The 18,937-nt window shown below is 33.2% G+C and overlaps 1 protein-coding gene across 1 annotated transcript in view; it reads right to left on the bottom strand.

The window, feature by feature from the left end:
• NEK10 (NIMA related kinase 10) overlaps positions 1-17,484 on the bottom strand; it is a gene marked incomplete at both ends in the record, with an annotated part of 74,831 nt that extends 57,347 nt beyond the window's left edge. The window contains 18 exons of the mRNA XM_079538585.1: positions 272-409; positions 988-1,116; positions 1,228-1,330; positions 2,695-2,759; positions 3,717-3,794; positions 4,959-5,020; positions 5,865-6,004; positions 6,266-6,490; positions 7,684-7,770; positions 8,966-9,045; positions 10,017-10,084; positions 10,494-10,572; positions 12,249-12,290; positions 13,078-13,162; positions 15,123-15,221; positions 15,713-15,840; positions 17,035-17,095; positions 17,411-17,484. Coding sequence (XP_079394711.1) covers positions 272-409; positions 988-1,116; positions 1,228-1,330; positions 2,695-2,759; positions 3,717-3,794; positions 4,959-5,020; positions 5,865-6,004; positions 6,266-6,490; positions 7,684-7,770; positions 8,966-9,045; positions 10,017-10,084; positions 10,494-10,572; positions 12,249-12,290; positions 13,078-13,162; positions 15,123-15,221; positions 15,713-15,840; positions 17,035-17,095; positions 17,411-17,484 — 1,743 coding nt within the window. The remainder of the gene's footprint in view (positions 1-271; positions 410-987; positions 1,117-1,227; positions 1,331-2,694; positions 2,760-3,716; positions 3,795-4,958; positions 5,021-5,864; positions 6,005-6,265; positions 6,491-7,683; positions 7,771-8,965; positions 9,046-10,016; positions 10,085-10,493; positions 10,573-12,248; positions 12,291-13,077; positions 13,163-15,122; positions 15,222-15,712; positions 15,841-17,034; positions 17,096-17,410) is intronic.
• Between the last annotated feature and the right edge of the window lie 1,453 nt (positions 17,485-18,937).

Here is an 18,937-nt window from a genome sequence, read left to right as displayed (position 1 = left end):
ACAGCTATCTTTTAAATCCAAAAAATTGTTTACAGTATTCCTGATAAAATTTCATGCGCTTCCAACAGCAGAAGAATTATTTGTATCAAACATCTTGCACTTCTGCTAATGGCGCGGAAAGAATTTTTGGAATATTGACAACATTTAGGTAAAAAGTAGCAACATTGTACTGAACAGATGAAAACAGTAACAGTAGGTGGAGGCCCTTCTGCAAGAGAAGGATAATGTTAACAGAATGCCAGTACCTGAATCTAGAGTTCATGAGACCCACCTGCTCTTTGATGATGGTTAACTCAGAGACAATGTTCTGTGCTCTGCTATCTCTGTCTTTTTTGTCCTTTCCTAATGCTGGATTGTGTAAATTGACTTCTTTCATTGCCAGAAGATGTTGCCCATTATGTTTTCTAACCTACAAAAAAGATAACACCTTTGTAAAGTTGGTACAGGATGGGAACAGATAGGATATTATTATAGCTATCATATCAGTTATCTGAGTGCAAAACCATCTCACAAATATTGCAATCATAGTCTTTTCTGTATATAATGCAATTAGTCAAAAGAACTGGAGCACTCAAAAGAGCTTTACAATGCAGGTTAGGAGTAAACTGGTGAACTCGTCATCATGTCTAAAGAAATGCTACCAGTACCAAATGCTTTTTTCTGAAATAAAACATGCTTGAACTCAGTTTCAGACACAGCAGAAGACAGACACAATCTTTGTAGTGAGAAATCAATACAAAGTAAAACTAGTAAATCTAGGAAATATACCGATCAATCCTATAAATACAAGAGGGACAAACATGATCACAGCAAACACTAAAAAAAAAATGGACATCTGTTAACAACAAGCTCAGAGGGATAACAGCCTTCTGGAAACTACGCTCTCCTACTGAAATTCAAAGGAAATTTATGCTTAAAACAGGTATCAGACCCTCATCATGAAGGCTCCTCTCCAACCTCTACACTAGAACCAAAAGGGAAGCTTACCTTATATACATTTCCAAAAGCTCCACTGCCAAGGTGTTCTAAAATTGCATAATTGCCTATATGTTTTGCAGGTGCTTTATTCTGGTTGACGCTCTCAATACTTTCAGCAATTTGCTTCAATTCATCTTCCTGATTATACATTAAATGACAAACACGTAAGCATAAAATATTTCAAGTCTTTCTTATGCTAAGAATATGCAAAGAATACAGTTTCTTAAAGCTACAAAGCTCTTTACTTACCTTTAATAAATTCAGTTTTGACACCAGCTCTTCATAAGTACTAATATCACGCACATAATGTCCAATATCAATGAAGATTTCAAACAAGTCAGGAGGAAAAAGTCTACAAAAATTTAACATCTTTATGTGTCTCAGAAAACGTTCACAATAGCTATTAATCTACAGCAAGTGTTTATTATTACTTCCTACTTCAAAATCTTCTAAATAACACACTTATTCCTGAATGATGTATTCAGATATTAACTATTTTAACACAACACACATATATACTAACTGAAGAATCTTTCAAAAGCTAGACTTCAGCCTCCATGGATTGGATATTGCTATAAATGCCAGTTCTCTGAACACTATAAGCCTCAATGAACTTTCCAAACTTCCATTTGCTTTTGTATTTTTTTCTTGTAGTATTTTACACTATGCTCATAGCTGACTTATCTGAGCTCCTTCTACCTTTGATAGGTTTAAAATTTTTCTGCATTTAAAGAATCACAATATGCATCTTAGAATTTTTGTCCCAGGAAATCTAGTCTAAAATATGAAAAGAAAGGTGTGTAAGCTAGAAGATACAACACAGTATTTTGATTACTGATATGCTTAACTGGAGATCAGTTTCTTTTTAATGTTCTGACAGAAGTGAAAATATGGAAAAGTAAGTCATTTGGGGTTGGAAAAAAAAAAAACCCATAAACAAGCAGACAGATTTATCACTTTAAAAACTTGACACCAACCATCAATACTGATTGCAAACTGAGATCCTTTTTCAGTACAAAATCATTTTTTTTTAAAAGTAAAAATGAGATACATGTTTTATTTAGAATTCAAGGAATATATAATATAGAATAAAATCATTCAAAAACACTGCTGCCAGGTAATTGTCATAAGCAGTACAAGTACTTCCCTAATCCCAAAAGATTTTACACAGCCTTTGTAATCTACCTGGTGAAACTGTCAGCTAATTTGAAAAAATGGCTAATTGATGTAATTATTTTCCACTTATTGATCCAAGTCTTTTTTTAACACTGTTAAGTAAACTGTCTTGATGTAAAATCCTTCCCATGTGAAAGACTGGAGGGTTGAGCAGCAAAAAAATATAATTTTGCCAGTTGTTACTATCCAGGGCTGTTGATTATATCTGATAATCTTCAGATGGAAGTATGGTTTATCTGTAACAGTTTTAAATGTCCTCTTCATATTTTAAACCTTGCTTCACAGGGGAAGAAAGAGGCCCTACAGAGCTAGGTTCTCTGGCATGCATAGCAATAGAAGTCCCCACAATGAATGTGTACATCTTGTAGGCTGGCACTAATACAAAGCAGCAAAATCTATCTGTGTCTGCAGACTGGACAGAAGTTGCCTGCAACTTATTATTTTTGCTGAAAATAACTGGCATTTAAAAACATTCTGATTGCAATGATACCTTCTGAAAGCTATTGTAAAGGAGTTTCACAAAACATTTTATTAGTTTACCTTCTGAAGATATGTCTATTTCTTTCCATACTGAAGAGAAATCTCAGGGCTCTGAAAGCATAGCACTACAGTAGGAAAAGCTAAACTTAATGACAAATCTATACATAAATAAAAAAGACAACGATAAACATCAGGGATTCCCAACAGTTCAATAACCTCTTTCCTTGAATTTCTAGGTAGATTACATTGTTAGCATGATAATGAAAAGAGTAAAAACAGTTTCTTAAGTACATTCTATTCTTTAAAAGTAGACAAGATTATTTAGGGGGAACAAAAGAAAAAAAAATGGAGAAAAGTTTCTAAATTATCTCTACTGAAGAAAGTTTGTTTGTAAAACATCCACTGACAGGTAGTTAATACATACACTTTTATATAATGCATCTTGAATTCTCTGCATCAAGAATCATTTACTTTACTTGCTATACAATATGGCTCACTAAAGAAAGATGACTGTGAAGTAAATCAAATGGAAATAAGGTATTGGCATCTGAAACAGTGGAAGTAAGGAAATGCCCTCTAACTGAGAATTAATCTCTTTCAAAAACAAGAATCATTCTACACTTAGTTGCTATTTATTTATTCTACATTTAAATTTGCTCTATTTTATGTGAAGTTTTCCTGTATTTAACAGCTCCAGTAGGGTGCTCCAGAAAGAAGCAGATATTAGTACAACATCAAGACTTCACTGAACACCAATGAAGACCAAAGCACACAAGAAAAGGATCTAATGCTGAGAAGCATAAGAAGTAGGGGAGAGATTATCAAAGGAAAAATATTCATTTCCCTTCACACTATATAAAGTGCAAGAAACAAAGTAGATCAGAATAAAGTACCATAAACTGAATTACAATTGAGTTTTTACTTCTTGGACTACTTGTTATTACTGATTTTGTCCTATTTTCTCTACAAGCAAGATGTCTACTGCATTCTAGAATAAACTTTTAAACAACAACAAAATAATAAAAAAAAATCTTAGGGACTGTTTTGGAATTTCAACATGTAGTTATACTAAAAGAAGTTACCTGTAATAAATAAGCTTTTTCAGCATTCTTTTCTTTGTCTGGTAAAACCAGTTTTGCTATTATATACACTCCATTTGCCTGGAAACAGAGAAAGGTGAACATCAATAGCATTCCTTTGCACAGAGACCATGAATGAAAAACCTTGTTTCTTCAGATAAATCAGAACCTAATACTGACTTGCAAAATCTCAGTCTCCTAGTCCATACTGGATTTACAACCTGAAATAACTTAAATGAAGTTTACTTCATTTCTTACTTATGTAAGAATGAACTGCCCTAACACTTAAACAGACACTATAAAACAGCTTACAAACATACAATGAAGCAGTATCATAAGCTGGAGAGACACCAGACAAGATAGCTTGAGTGAGTCTTCAGTAGGATTCACAAGAGTCGCAATGTTTTCAAAGTGTAGCGACTTTAAATAAGAGAGTTTTTTATTTTGATGAAACCAGACTAGCCTAAAACACGTGAAGCTTTAAAGTTAATGGAATTTTATGGTTTAATAACAATTGTGATGCTTTAAATATATAGATAATTTTTTCTAGACTTACTTCCATTCCATTCTGCCTGAACAATATTTTTGACATATATCTAAAATATTCAAGACTCCCTGTTCTCTCATTTCCTTTAGGAATATCTCTATCTGGATTTTAAGCTAATATGTAGGTGATGGATTATAGCTGGAATTACTGTTCTAAATATTTTTGTCTTTGGCAACGCATGCAATGCGTACCAGAGATTTAAAGAACGATTTTCAGAAGCCTGAACTGATTAAAATGTTACATTCTAAAATGCTGTTCAGAAGCACCCCCCTGGGGATGGAGTGCCAGGAAGTCTGGTGTTTTCAGAAACTCTGAGGAAAATGGAAATTTTTCTGTGAAAGAACACAACACTCGGCTGCACAGCTGGGAACTAAGAGTTTGTATTTCTCAGATAATTCCATGATGACACTTACTGGTCTGCAGCAAAATTGCAGCAAAATCATGTCAGGAGATGTCAACCAAAATAATCGATAACAAAAGTTATCTATTATTATTTTAAACATCTAGATACATATGTTGATATCTTTGTGTATATTTGTGTGTTAATAAATGTATGAAAAAAATATACTATTATAGAAAAATGTATATGAAAGTTATATAGAGCAATATTGTCCAATCACATTAAAACATATTCTCCTTGTTAATTAAATTAAATCCTAAACTATAATGTCTTACTTAACTGAATGAAGTCTTCCTACCTGTACTACTTGGTAAGCGTTAGTATCATTGAGCACCAGTTCAGTAATTGCAGCACAACAAGCTAGAACAAAAATTCAGATGTAATATTTAGGGCCAGATTCATAAAGATATTCAGATGGCATAGCAGGTAAGGGCTCAGTGCTCATCCTACCACTCATTCACTCCTCCTTCTCAACAGAAGAGAGAGAGAAAATAGGACAGAAAAGCTCATGGGTGAAGATACTGGGAAATTGCTTACCGGTTATTATCACATCATCACAAGCAAAATAGAATCAATTATTTGGAGAAAATTAATTTAATGACTCACCAGTTAGATTTAGATAGGGAGAAACAGAGATTATTAAAAAAAAAAAAAAACCACTTTCACTCTATTTCCTCCTTTTTTTCCCAGAATCATCTTCATGCCCAGCTCTTCTAACACTGCATCCCTCAAGGAGCAGAGGGTGGATGATACATGAGGGTTTCAGTCAGTAAACAGTTCCTCACTTCTTCAAATATCACTCTGAAATTGTTCCGCTATAATCAATTCATTACCAACATACTACAGTAATTTTCAACAGAGGGAGCAATATGATGAAATAAAACGAATCTCAGGCTTAAAACAAATAAATAAAAAAATAAGAGATGTTTATGAACATATATATAAACATATATGACTTCTGTGTGCTTGACATTATACCCTTTGTTCCTTTCTTAGAAAAAAAAAACCAAAAGCGGTGTTTAAAAATACGTGCTGATATTGCACACTTAGAAAAAAACAGAGCTGATGTGGTGCTGCTGTGTCAGGTGGGAGTACAAATACTAGCAGGTATAAATGTTTATAATTTCAATTTTGAAACAGTTTGAAACCCTTTGCACAAGGTGTAAGTGAACACAGAAGAGAGAACTATGCCTTGTAAACCAACCTGCCTGAAGGGAGAAAGTATTTTCTTGTATCTCATCAAGACTCAAATCGTCTGACAAATGAAGATGTTGAATTCTCCCTGCTGCATTTGCACTAGATAAACTTCCAACTGAAGAGCGATCAGAAACAAGATTTCTATCACTGAAAAAAATAATTAAAAAAAAAATTAAAATTAAAAACATGAAAAACACTGTAAGAGACCAATAAAATATGCATAGCTTAAAAAAAAATCCAGATTTTTCATTATATTTAAAATTGCTTTTTTATTTCTATAGACATCAGACACAACTGAGCAAGACTATTAGATGCAATGCTACCAGATAAAATGAGAGTGGTCAAATGTATCTTAAAAGATGGCACATTCTCACGTAATTGGCAAAATGCTCAGGAAAGGAAACCTACCCCTGTAATACATGAAGTAGCTGCTTGATTCCACCCCAAATCCGGATTTCCACGCTAGTCTCAGGGTCTTCACAAACCTGCACAAGAATCCAAACTACACTCCACAAAAGCTTGATATGATCAGAATGGAGTAAACTGAGCAAAACTGGAACTCCTTCATAAATTTTAACTTGTTCTTTGACTTGTGACTCTGCACAGAGAAGACGTAACAACTCTGCTGTAAGCCTAAAAAATTCAGTAAGAGATTCGTTGTTAATTTGTATATCAGCAAAGAGGAGAAAATTCAGCAAATGTTTAAAAAACAAAATAGACCACATATTGAAAAACAAAAGAAGAAGAGTTTAAAGAAAACTTCTTGCCAATGGCATTACAAGTAAAACAAGTAGTAATGCATTTGTGAAAATTATGTGTACAAGTGTAAACTTCATCAGTGGAAACTGAATAACCCGAATCTGGATTCTTCACCTGTATGGTTTGAATAAAATGTTCACAAAATCCTACTGCATTTCCATTCATTTCAATGTAATTAAGATGGATTTTCTAGAGCAACTATGGTTAGGGATTTCCATCTCCACTTGAGACCAAAAAGTTGCATTCATGTTTGATGAGACATGAAAATCCCTACCTGAACTTAAAATTATTTGTAATGAGCAATGAAATTCATCAGCATCCTGCCAACATTCAAATTCCAATTTTTCTTAAAACCCTTTGGTTTACATATGATCGATGTAATTTCAAATGCAGAAATGAAGTAAAAAGATTTTGGCATTTTCATTATTTCTAATCATATGCAAAATAATTTACATAGGTGAAGTAATTAAACACAATTTTTTAAAAAAATTCTGATTTTAAATGTGGATAACATATGTGAAATGTCAGCTTTGAAAGTCGTTCTATTTCTTACTAGAGATATGTCACTAAGAGCTAACAAGCTCAGTTGAGCTTAAAGCGTGTTTAAGGATCATAACAATTTTTTTATTAGAGTGATGTGGGTTCTCACACAGCCTCTGACATAAACTCCAGCAGCTCCATGTATTCGAGTTCACGTATATGAGTACACGTATACAAGTTCAATACTTTCCATCTAACCATTCAGGTTTCAGCAGTTAAGAGAAGATATATTTAAAAAAAAAAAAAACAAAACAAAACATTTTTCTATCACCTTATAGTAACATTACAATTTATTTGCACTGTAGAACATCATCAGAAAGTGAGTCTATAACAGAATTAATAGAAAATACATTGCTATATCAACTATTTTAACATGTACTGTAGCTGACAGAAAATACATAGGTTTCAGAACTTCACCCTGAGAATATTAATATGGCACATTATCTAATTCCTGTAAACAAATATATCTCTAAATGAGAAAAAGTCAAAAATACTTCAACATGATTAATCCATAAGTGAACTCTCACCTTTTAGAAAGCAAATCGTATTCGCGTAATATCACCAGCAAATTCTCAACAACAGTGAGCTCACTTATCTTCTCCCTACATTCTGGACTGGAAATTGATTATTCCTGGCATTTATATCAAATTAATGTATACCAAAAACATATTGCTCTTTATTCTCATTCCTTATACATTTTTTTGACCAGTATCTCTTCCTCCAATCTTATCTAATACTATCACAAATACTTAGAGCCACAGATAAGTCATGTCAAGTCTGTCACTGCAATGGTTTCTGACTTTCTTAGGAAAAAAAACCATAAAAGTGAACATCTGAATGCATAAAAGTAAAGGTGCAAATGTATTTAATTTGTTTCATGCTAGAAATCAAGCAAATGGGGTACATCAAGACTGAAATATTATCTCAATTATTAAAATGTATATATATTTTTAAAATCCATAAATTGAAACAGAAATAGAATGAAATACATTGGGGGGGGGGCAAACAGAAAAGTTAGTAGTTAACTTTTCACTGATCTCAAGGAATTGTATTACTCTTTTCAGTTCTACAATTTTCCTCTTTTTTTTTTTTCATTTGTTATATAAATAAATTGTTATACAAGTCCAGAATACATTAAGAATTAAGTTATTACAAATGAAAGATGCTGTATCTTCCCCTTTTCTTTCTGCTATTCCTGCTCACAACAGGAGAAAAAGAGAAAAAACAAACATCTTTATTTAAAATGGTCACTAGAAAAGAGAAGATACATGTACATAGATGCATGTGTTCCTTATGCATAGGTTCTGAGCACTATGATATAGCTGAAGACGTCCCTCTTCATTGCAGGGGGAGTGGACTACATGAACTTTATGGGTCCCATCCAACTCAAACAATCATATGATAATTTACTACACTGAAGAGTATTAGTTTTGTTTATTGTGGAGTACTGTTCTACTGAGTTTAATATAAAATATTTTTATACAGGTGTAAATCAGTAAGAATTACAGAATCTTGCACAGGGACAACAGAGGGATTCCCATGACTCCAGTCTTGCAAACTTCTCCGCACAAGTGAGAAGTGTAAATTAATGCAAGGACTGAGGTTTCTACTTAGAAGCTAGTAAAGTCGTTTTAATTTCTCTTTCTTACTAATTTAACGTAATATGAAACATACTTCCTAGACTTGTACAGAACAAGATTTCTTTTTTTTTTTTTTAAAGAAGTCTTCCACACAAGCAGCAATTTTAATATTACATCAAGACAAAACAATAAAATGCTTATTGTGAACAGCATGTGAAGTCGAGCCTACCTTTCTGCTAAGCTAATCAGGGCAAGGAGAGCACCCAGAAGCACATTGCTGTCTCTGGCAGATAACAAATTTACTAAGGTCTAAAAAATAAAATATGGAACAAGATAAATGAATATAAATTTCACATTTTTCTTTTATGACTCAAACAAAATAATAATGATGTACTGAAAAGTCACAAATTTTGAGAATTAAGATACAAGTGTCTTAAAGAATACAATGAAAGTTTCAGGGACTTTTAAAATATGCTCCGGGTACATACAAATACAAACAGACTTAGGCCAAACAAAGATGTTTCATATTTAAGGATGTATCTCTCAAGACTGTTCAAGTGTCTGTCCAATTTAATGTAACTTTGTAATAACTGTTCCTGTGCAAAACACTTCAAAACTCTAGATGAAGACCTTCCGATGTAAAAAGCTATTTTTAAGCCTGTGTTTAAATTATGCAGTACATAATTTAAGACCTCATATACATGTTGTTAATTATGTATATCAAATAAAAAAATCATATTTGTCTAGATCTTCTAAAAATATTACCTATTCATAATCTCCAACTGCAACATAATAGAATCACAAATCACTAGTTATACTGATTTTTATCCCTAACATTACTGAGTTTGGCTAGAAATCAGCAATAAAATACATTAAGTGTTGACCCTTATGTTAGCTGTAATCTCTAGCAAGGTTGGCCAATACCTTGCCAACACACAGTGTTGTCTAAGTGAATAATCACAGCAGAAATTTAAAAACAATTTATGTCATAATAGTATGTAGTTCAGGACAGTGTACACTCAATTACTGGAATTGGTTTATTTGAAACATTTAGGATTCAACTACCTCGAACAACTAATAACCATGCATTAGATCAATTATGTCATATACAAGAAAAATACATATATTATGCTAACTCATACCAAGAAAACAGAATTTAGATTATCTTGCTCTACCAACTTAGCATTATTAGGAGCTCAGTGTTAACTAAGTCTGAAGTGGATAAGTCATTTAGTTAAGCAGCTAATTGGTTTTGATAAATAATTTTATAAAGCACTTACTTTATGTGCTCCACTTGCTATAACCCATTCTCTTTGATTTTTAACAGCAGCAATCTTTTGAAGAATGTCTATGGAACAAAGGGAGTCACAATTTCTGGATTTTTACCACTTAGTATTTTTCATTTTATTAATTTCATAACAAAAGAAGAGTAAGCTATTCGAATCATGACTAGCTCATTTTACTCTGTTATTTTATTTCTTACAGCAGTTAATTTCTTAAGACATATTACACATGCATCAAAACAAGACATGCTGTTCCACAAAAATTTCAGTTCTCTTCATACATTCATGATGATGCCTACGATGAATCTAGTAATATATTACTAATATATTAATTACAGGCATTTCAAGCATTTCAAGTATTTTCAACATTTTTTCACCTCACAGAAAAATATCATTAGAGCACTTTATTATGCTTTTATTAACTATTATCTTAATAAAGCTTTATTAACTATTTATGTTAGCAAAATCACTTACATGTCATGTTGACCAACTTGTCTACATTATGTTTCTCTTCTCCACAATCTAGATAGCCATTTGCTACTGTTTCCATATGCTACAAGAAGGGAAACAAATTAATTAATTAATTAATTCACAGATCCAGGGCGTTAGGCGTGATAACAGCCGGTAGATGGCGCATCTGTTTCATAAAAACGTACGTTCGCAATGGGACTCATATTTAGCTGTAAAACTTGTCACAGTACAGAAGAGGTATTAGAAGTACAGAATAGCATCGAATATAGAAGTATACAAGTATAGAATATAGAAGAATTCTAAGTCAAATGAAAAATTTCCAGCAGTGGAAAATCCGTTACAGAGCAGCAAATACAAAAACATTACTCCTAGGGCCAAAATTCCTTTTTTACAAGCTGTGAGCTTGAAAAGTTTTCTGTAGAACTGAATTATCACTTGATGTTCCCATTCTCATACTTTTCATAAGCATTTTTTTGGCTGCTGTTTGGAAAAGCTAGTCCACAGGTTCAGATTCTGCACAACATACACAATGGTGACCAGCAGGAGCTGTGGGGCTGGTTGAACAAATCCAACAGGTGGGAAACGATGGTCTGCCTTTTTATATTTCTCTAATAGCTACTGAGTGAAACAATCATCTGAGAAATGAAAATTATCACAAGGATGTAATTTCTGTTAGCACACAAAATCATGATGAGATTCCCAGCATCACTTACATGTTGGTCTTTACATACTGTTTTTTTTTTTAATATTTACAATCCTTCAATATTGGACAAATCCTTAATGAGGTGGCATTTTGCAGTCTCCAAAAAACTGTATAGGTAACCTAAATTGGTTTCAAGCATATAGTACAGAGAGGCTAGAATTACAGTAGCAGTATACTATGTAAAATATCATCGGTAACAATAATTTAATCGGTGCTTTCTACCAATATACCTCAAAACACTTGAGAGTGAAAACAGTTAAGTGAAACCATATCACCAAAAATCATCAAACTACTTGAATGAAAACTATATTAGAAACAATCTTTGACTCCCATAACATCAAGAACATTTCAGACAGGTGACTGTCTGAACTAGGAGCTGTAGCACACCACTACTTATTTGAAATAAACACGTGGCACAGTAAATAAGAATGAAAGATAGTTGCATTCCAGAAAGATACATTTGTTTAAACAAAATGTACAAATTCTGATTTTTCATGAATGCAAACTCTCAACAATCAGTCTCAGTTTCAAGCATATTTAAGATTTCACTGATACATGGGCAGCTCCCACTCATTGAAGAACAAGTATTAAAATTCAGAACTAAAGCAATGTTAACATAAGGCAGTAACAACGCAGCAGTTGATTAGCGATAATGTTCACAAATTTCAATCTGTTCAACCATTTTATTGCTATGCTTTTACCTTTGAGAAGTCATTTGCTTAATTTCAGGGAGCTTATAAACCTCTTCCTTCAAAAGTCTACGGTTTCTTTTGAATGAATCAATTGTGCTGACTTCCGTAATTCTTAGCTCAAGAGGCCTTTGTTAAGCCTTCTATTGAAAAGTCTTGGGTTAAATACTGCTAAGTTATAAGGACAGATCGTTTATGAACTAGTGAAAAAGCACACCAACTGGTTATATGCAGACAGAGGAATACAACTTACTTCTTTCCAAAAAACAAGAGCATATGTACACTGCTTTTTTACAGTGTATTTCATTCCACTCATAATAAGGCAGCATACAGCTTTGTAGACAACATTTCCATGAGGAATTTTACCTGAGCTAGATTTTCAATCCCACCCAGGCTGTAGAGGATTTCCTAAAAGGAAAAGAAAAAAAAAAAAAAAAGAACAAAAAAGGATCAAAATACAGAAAACACTGCAGTAAGAGACACTTGAACATAAGTACCCTGATTGTCACGAGTGCTGAGAAATGGTAATTCTAGCAACCAAAGACAATGGATTTTAGATATGCTTAGCAATTTCAGAGTTTAGAATTACTTAAGTAAATAAATAAATTATAGAAATGAAATTTGAAAGGCTCTAACATCAGAACAGTAAGTATAATCTTTGGTACACATTAAAAAGAAATACATGAAAACAAATATCCTAACAGATGTCAGGGGTTTAGTCGTATGAATAACGGCTATAATCGTCAGAAACACATTTTAAAGCTGTCTGTAACCCAGAGAACTGGGCTGCTAGAAAAAATAGGCAGCTTTCAGTTTTCTTCACTTGCTACATTATGAAAGTTTTACATATCTATATAGAGAGGTAAAGTAAATATGTAGTCTAGGGCTCTGGGCAATGGTCCATCTGTTATGGAAATTTAAAGCTTATTTATTAGGGTTAGCAACATGAGAAGCTACAAAATTTATATCAGAAATTGAGCAAGTTATCCAATAGCAGCAAGAGTTCATATGTGCAACCTGTTTGCAACACACTTGGATCTTCAGACATAGAAATACAGGTATATACACACATATATGTAATAAGTATGCATTCACAAGAATGTACACATTTATATGTACATTTAACAACAGAACCGTAAGTATGATGCGTAAATGTATCCTTTCATGCAAGAAAAAAATACTTTGACATACAGACCTGATAGTGTGGATCTCTTATTAATAATCTCAGGCAGATTAATACTCTAAGAAAATGGATGGATGAAGCTTGATTAACCCATTCCCTGTAAAACAAATGTCCTAAGCATAAAGCAAATACAATAAACAAGTACAAACACATAAGTGTTATACAAAAGATTTTGATACAGGAAGCAAATGACTATAAGATTATTGGCCTGTAACAACTTAAGAATATACAGCACCATAGAATTCTATCCCATTCTGAGCAATTCTCCAACATAGTGACAAAGTGATACATTTAAATATTCTCGATACAGGATTATACTTCCTAATAGAATTTCCTCTTTTTTTGTTTCGGTATACAGTTCAAGACCAAGACTTGGAAGAAAGCACAAAGCATCTAGGGACAGCAGTCCTGTATAAATACCAGTAACAGAATAACTATTTCCATTGTCTGTTGAAGGTATATATCACTATTTTCCCATCTAAAATAAACCTAAATTCAGATATCTTCAGGGATTTTTTTGTTGTTTTTAACTGAGAGGACAGAATCTGTATCTGGGCAAGATTCCAAGGAACAGAAGTCTACGTGATATGGCAGTTCTTAATTTATCATTTGCAGTTGGGAAAGATGCCAATGCCTAAAAATATTTTGATAAAAATAAAATGTTTTGCAAACAGATACTAGCAAAATCTCACTCCTTCTATACCAACATTCTGCCCAAAATAATAGTATGCTTCCATACTCAGCCACTTAAGAAAAGTGCATGATTTTCATGGGCAGCAACAATATACTGGTAGGCAAAAGTTAGTATGTCAGATTGGAAAACTATTTTCAGCTCAGCTCACTTTAACTGGTGGTTCTTCAAAGTTATTCTTTCAAAACATTTTGACTCTTGACAGTGAATATCTTCAATGGCAAATAATTTGTCATATTTCTGTGCAGAAACAGTAATTCTCTGAGCCTGGTTGACATTTGCAGGCCTCTTCTACTATAGCTACATTTACATTTCCTGTTACTAGAGAACTCAGTGTAATACTCACCATATGCCAGCAGGATTTTTTTCTGCCTGCTTTGTTAAACTTCATATCCAAATAACTTAAGCTAAGCTTTCACGGCTTTCTTGCCAACAGAACCATCTCTAACTTCTGCCAACACAGTGATGCTGGTAAGTAAGTGTGCTGGATTTTTTTTGGCATCCCAATCAACATAGTTACACCTGCAAAAGTGTGTAATGCAGACCATTCTACAATTCTGACCCACTGCAGTGGCAGTAGTTCCAAACACCAGAAACCATCGCATCCACGATAAAATACTTACAAAGGGCAACTAAATCACCTTTGTAATCATACTTAAATTATCAAAGATAAGATGGTTCCTCAGTTAATTCTGCCAATGGGGTCCAAGCAAACTGTGCAAATTTTGTGGTATTTTTCGAGTACATCTGTAAAATCTATTTGTTACATATCAGCAGATTTAAATGCTTTGGGATTCCTCCTTCAAATTTTTGCGCTGAGAATTCTTCATAAAAAGTATCTGATATTCAAAAAGGGAAAATACAGCATATAGCAGTGGTAAATATTAATACAAATCCTGAAATTCTGAGGTACTTTTTAGCAAACGTTCTTCACCCCTCCATTTTTGAAGATCTCGCAAAATTTTCCTGCTCATCCAAATAAGAGCAGCCTAAGAAAGAGCTTCTTCTATAAAATGCAAATGAAAAAAAAATCAAAATAAGAATGGAATTATTTAGAAAAACAAACTATAGATTACAAACTATCAAGCAGTTGTTAGAACTTTGGTCGTTCAAATTTCAACAAAATACTCCATCCTTCCTTCTTCACTCCCAGCCACCCAAGCATTTTGACTTCAAAGCTAATACCAAAATCATCATTTTAAAATTATAACTCAGATTATGTAAAAACATGAAGCTACAAGTTTCCACACAGACATCTGTTTATGAAACATATATACCAGGCCTTATCCATGCATGTTCATTCATTGATTAAGGCAAGAAAGAGTGATCTCTCCTCATTGGAAATGAATGTGTTTAATATACTGACCTGCAGTTAAACCTGTTCTTAACTAAAGCGGTAAAAATGTCTTGAAACAGCTTGTGTTTGGGATGTTGGCTAAAATTTCTCTCATTCTTGTAGGTCACACTAATGGCAGAAAAGAAAAAGAAAAAAAAAAAGGAAAATGCTGAGCTGGTAGTTATGTTTTAACAAGTCAAAACTTAACGCCAATAAGAAAAATGAAGAAGTGTCATACAAGCACTTGCAATAGAATAACATAATTTCAGGTTTTCAGACAGTAATAATTTTGAAGAACAGTCTGACTTGCATAATGTGAATCTATCATAACGGTATAATAAAAGCTTTCCAAACAAGCCATTACTTTATTTAAATTGAATATATTAACTTTCAACAGTTCCCTCTATTGAATAGAAGCACATGTCAAACTTACAAAGCAAAAATATTCACACTTAGGTTTAGCAAAAATAGAATTGCATCATTAACATCTCAGCAGGTTGACATGAAACTACAAGTAAGAGACACAAAATATAAATGATTTCCACAACTCAACAAGACTAAGACACAAAAAGATGTTCAGAAATATGACACAGTGTCATCATACTGGCTCTTTCTTTTACCTAAAGTTTTCAAGCTCAACAGCTTCAGTTGACTCTTGCCATTGACAACGGAGTTTTTGTCCATCACTTCTGACATTTTGCAGAGATCTTGTGCTGATTTGACCATTTTCAAAATGTGTAGCTGAAAGCTAAGGAGGAAAGAGGAGGCACTGATGAGACAAAAAATTTTACAAAAATTCTAACACACAAAATCACCTTTTCTGTTTTTCACTTGAACTATAGATGCTGTTAAATCTTTGATCTATAACTGCCATTGTAAAATACAAACACATACATCCTATGATACTGAAGTGGTAGAAAACCGATGCAAAGCAAGGTTGGAAAACAAACACACGGAGATATATGAAATGTGAAGAAAGCAGCCTTTTTAAATTTGTAACAAGAGAATCTCCAACACACACATCATCTATGTGCACAGCCCCCATATTTCTTCTAGGTCCTAGAAATTGAAGTTTCAGCTTTCGGCTCAGAAGCAATCCATGTCTCTACCCAAGAAAGGAAATGAATAACTCCTGTATTCCGTGGACAGTTCCCTTACTTTGGGATATTCTTGTTACAGAATAGAAAGAAATAAATTGCTTTGATATTCCCAGGACTCACACCCATCTTCACATGTTGGTTTTCATTGCTTCAAATGGTAAGCACGAGCTCCATCAAATGATTTGAGGTGAAGATTTTACAATATCCTAAAAGTTTCAAGCACTTATAATATTTATGCCCAGAAGAGTTTTAGCTGAATTATTATTCTCTGAAGACAAACTGCTTATGATTAAAATGCTGATTTTTAATTTTCTGTACTTTATTACTCTTACTTTATTACTTGTTAGTTTATTACATATTGTAACTAATAAATCTCTAATCCTATCTTCTACAGAAATTTTGGAAGGGCTTTGAAGAAAATAAATTCACAAGGCTACTTGACTATGTCTGTTAATACCTGAATACAACCTGTTCAAGATTATAATAAATAATTTTTTTTCCTGTTTAAATAAAGATTATGGCAGAGTAGGACAGGAATTGGCTCAGCTTCATTCTTCCAACTTTTCTGAGTAGGATTTATCTCACAGAGGTGCTATATTATTGCCAAGGGGGAAGGAAAAAAAAGGACACCACATACACTACACAAGATTTTACTAACACAATTAATCATAATGGAACACAACAATATCACAAGCATGTGCTACAAACCTTAGTCAACTGTATTTGTGATTATACAGTTATACAGCATGTTTAATAATAGCTATTACTATATAAATATTATTTATATAATTATATAATTATTTTATATAATTTATTATTATATAAATATATATATATTATACCTGTTGTTTGCTTGATGGAGCATTTAAGAGAGACTGAAGTCTTTTAAGGTCAGAGTAGTCTCTACAATAAAACACAACAGCATAGTATATATATTAATAGTTACATAAAAGTACTTCTTAAGAGTAAAGAAAATCAATAAACAGTGCTACTGACAGAAAATAAAATTGTCTACTGTCCTCATTTTGCATGGAAAAGAATTTAGAACCTCTCCAGAATGCCTTAAGTCAACAGAGGTGTAAATAAACTTTGTGACCAGAGTAACAGTCGTCATGTTTATACTGCATTTCAAATTAAAGCATTCTGCTTTGGCAGCCAGTACAAATTCCACACGGGTTCTGCTGAAGTTCAAACAAAGTAAGACATCAGATACTATACCTCATAGAAATCCCATGAGGTTTTTCGTCTGTTGCTTTTTCTGTGCTCTTCAGCTTTTTGTCCTGATCAGGCATTGTGCATCAGTCTCATCATCACACGACTAAAGCACTCATTTCCTTAACAATAAAAAAGATAGAGCTATATCATTGGAGCGTTAAGCACCAAACGTCTGCTTACACAACTAAATGAAAAGGAAAAGAAAAAAAAAACAACCAGAAACAAAACAAGACAAAAAAAACAGCTCTAGCCTTCAGTAAACGTGAAACCTTAGGCATTAAATGAGGATACCTTTTAGAATTCCAGATGTTAACGAGAAATTTATAAATGTAAAATACAGAAGACTTTCTTTCCCAACAAGTTTTTGGTGAAGGTAAATAATACTAGCTGTCTTACTACTGTGCTTCCCTTTTATTAGTATTTTTCCTCCTCTTGCTTATTTTTACCATTATTTCTCACAATGGCTTGTGTGTATTAAAGTAGCGCTTAGAGACTGGCATTAAGTTTGTGTCATACAAGGTATTGTTCAGACAATATAGGAGACAATACCTTAACTATGTAATTACAAAAGATGGATCAAGGAAAGAAAAAGGAGGTATCTGACAATCATACGTGATGTAATACCTTTTGCTGATGTATTACATGTCTAGAAAACAATCAGATAAATTTTCTGTAGAGGTTGGAATCTGAGTCTTCTGAATTTCAGTTGAATGCTTTATACCCATAGCACTCAGCTTCTCTTGCAAAGTAGGACATAAAGCTTATTTCAATAGGTGAACACAGCTGTAATGGCTTGGCCTCAGGAGAGTCAATACTATACATTAGATTCACTGCAGTCAAACATTCAGTCTATTTGTGTTACATTAGTGTCACATTAGTAGCTCAGACTTCCCACTAACACCCATGTTTTGTTGCCTTCACATATTTGTTCAGTAAGTTGTAGAAAGAGAAAATAATCATGTGGAATCTCCTTCTGCTGTGAGGGTAATTATGTTGGTGCAGCATATTGGTTTAGTATTCATTTAGTGCAAGAGGAAAAAAAGGAGATGGTCAGAAGCAGGCTGGAGCTGAAGAATTACTCAGAGAACTACATACAGCCGAATCATATCGGTAGAGCACCTGTGATTTAAAAAATGAAAATATAGCACCACTGTCAGACTCTGCAGACTCTGCTATCGATTTTTATTCCTCCTCCTCATAAAGGCAAAGAAACGAAGACAACCAGGATGGAAACAAAAGGAATACGAACAAACCAGAAGATGCTGCTTCCTACTGAAAAATCAGAGTTGTTTTCTCAATTATACATTCCCATGTTAGACACAAAATTAACCAAAATGCAACTGCTGACAGCATGAACCCAAGCATTGCATTAATTCACTCTGGGAAGTGTCCTATAAGACCAGTTCATCTGTTTCTGTTCTACGAAAAAAGCCTTTATCCTACCACTGGTAATCCCATAAAGAACAATGGATCTTGATCCCCAAGAAATTCCACTATTCTCTTCCATGCATCCCAACAAAAGCAATATTA

The sequence above is a fragment of the Tetrao urogallus genome (assembly GCF_951394365.1).
Source record: "Tetrao urogallus genome assembly, chromosome: 7".
Taxonomy (NCBI): Eukaryota; Metazoa; Chordata; class Aves; order Galliformes; family Phasianidae; genus Tetrao; species Tetrao urogallus.
The sequence above is the reverse complement of the archived record's forward strand: the minus strand, read 5'-3'. Positions and strand labels throughout refer to the sequence as shown.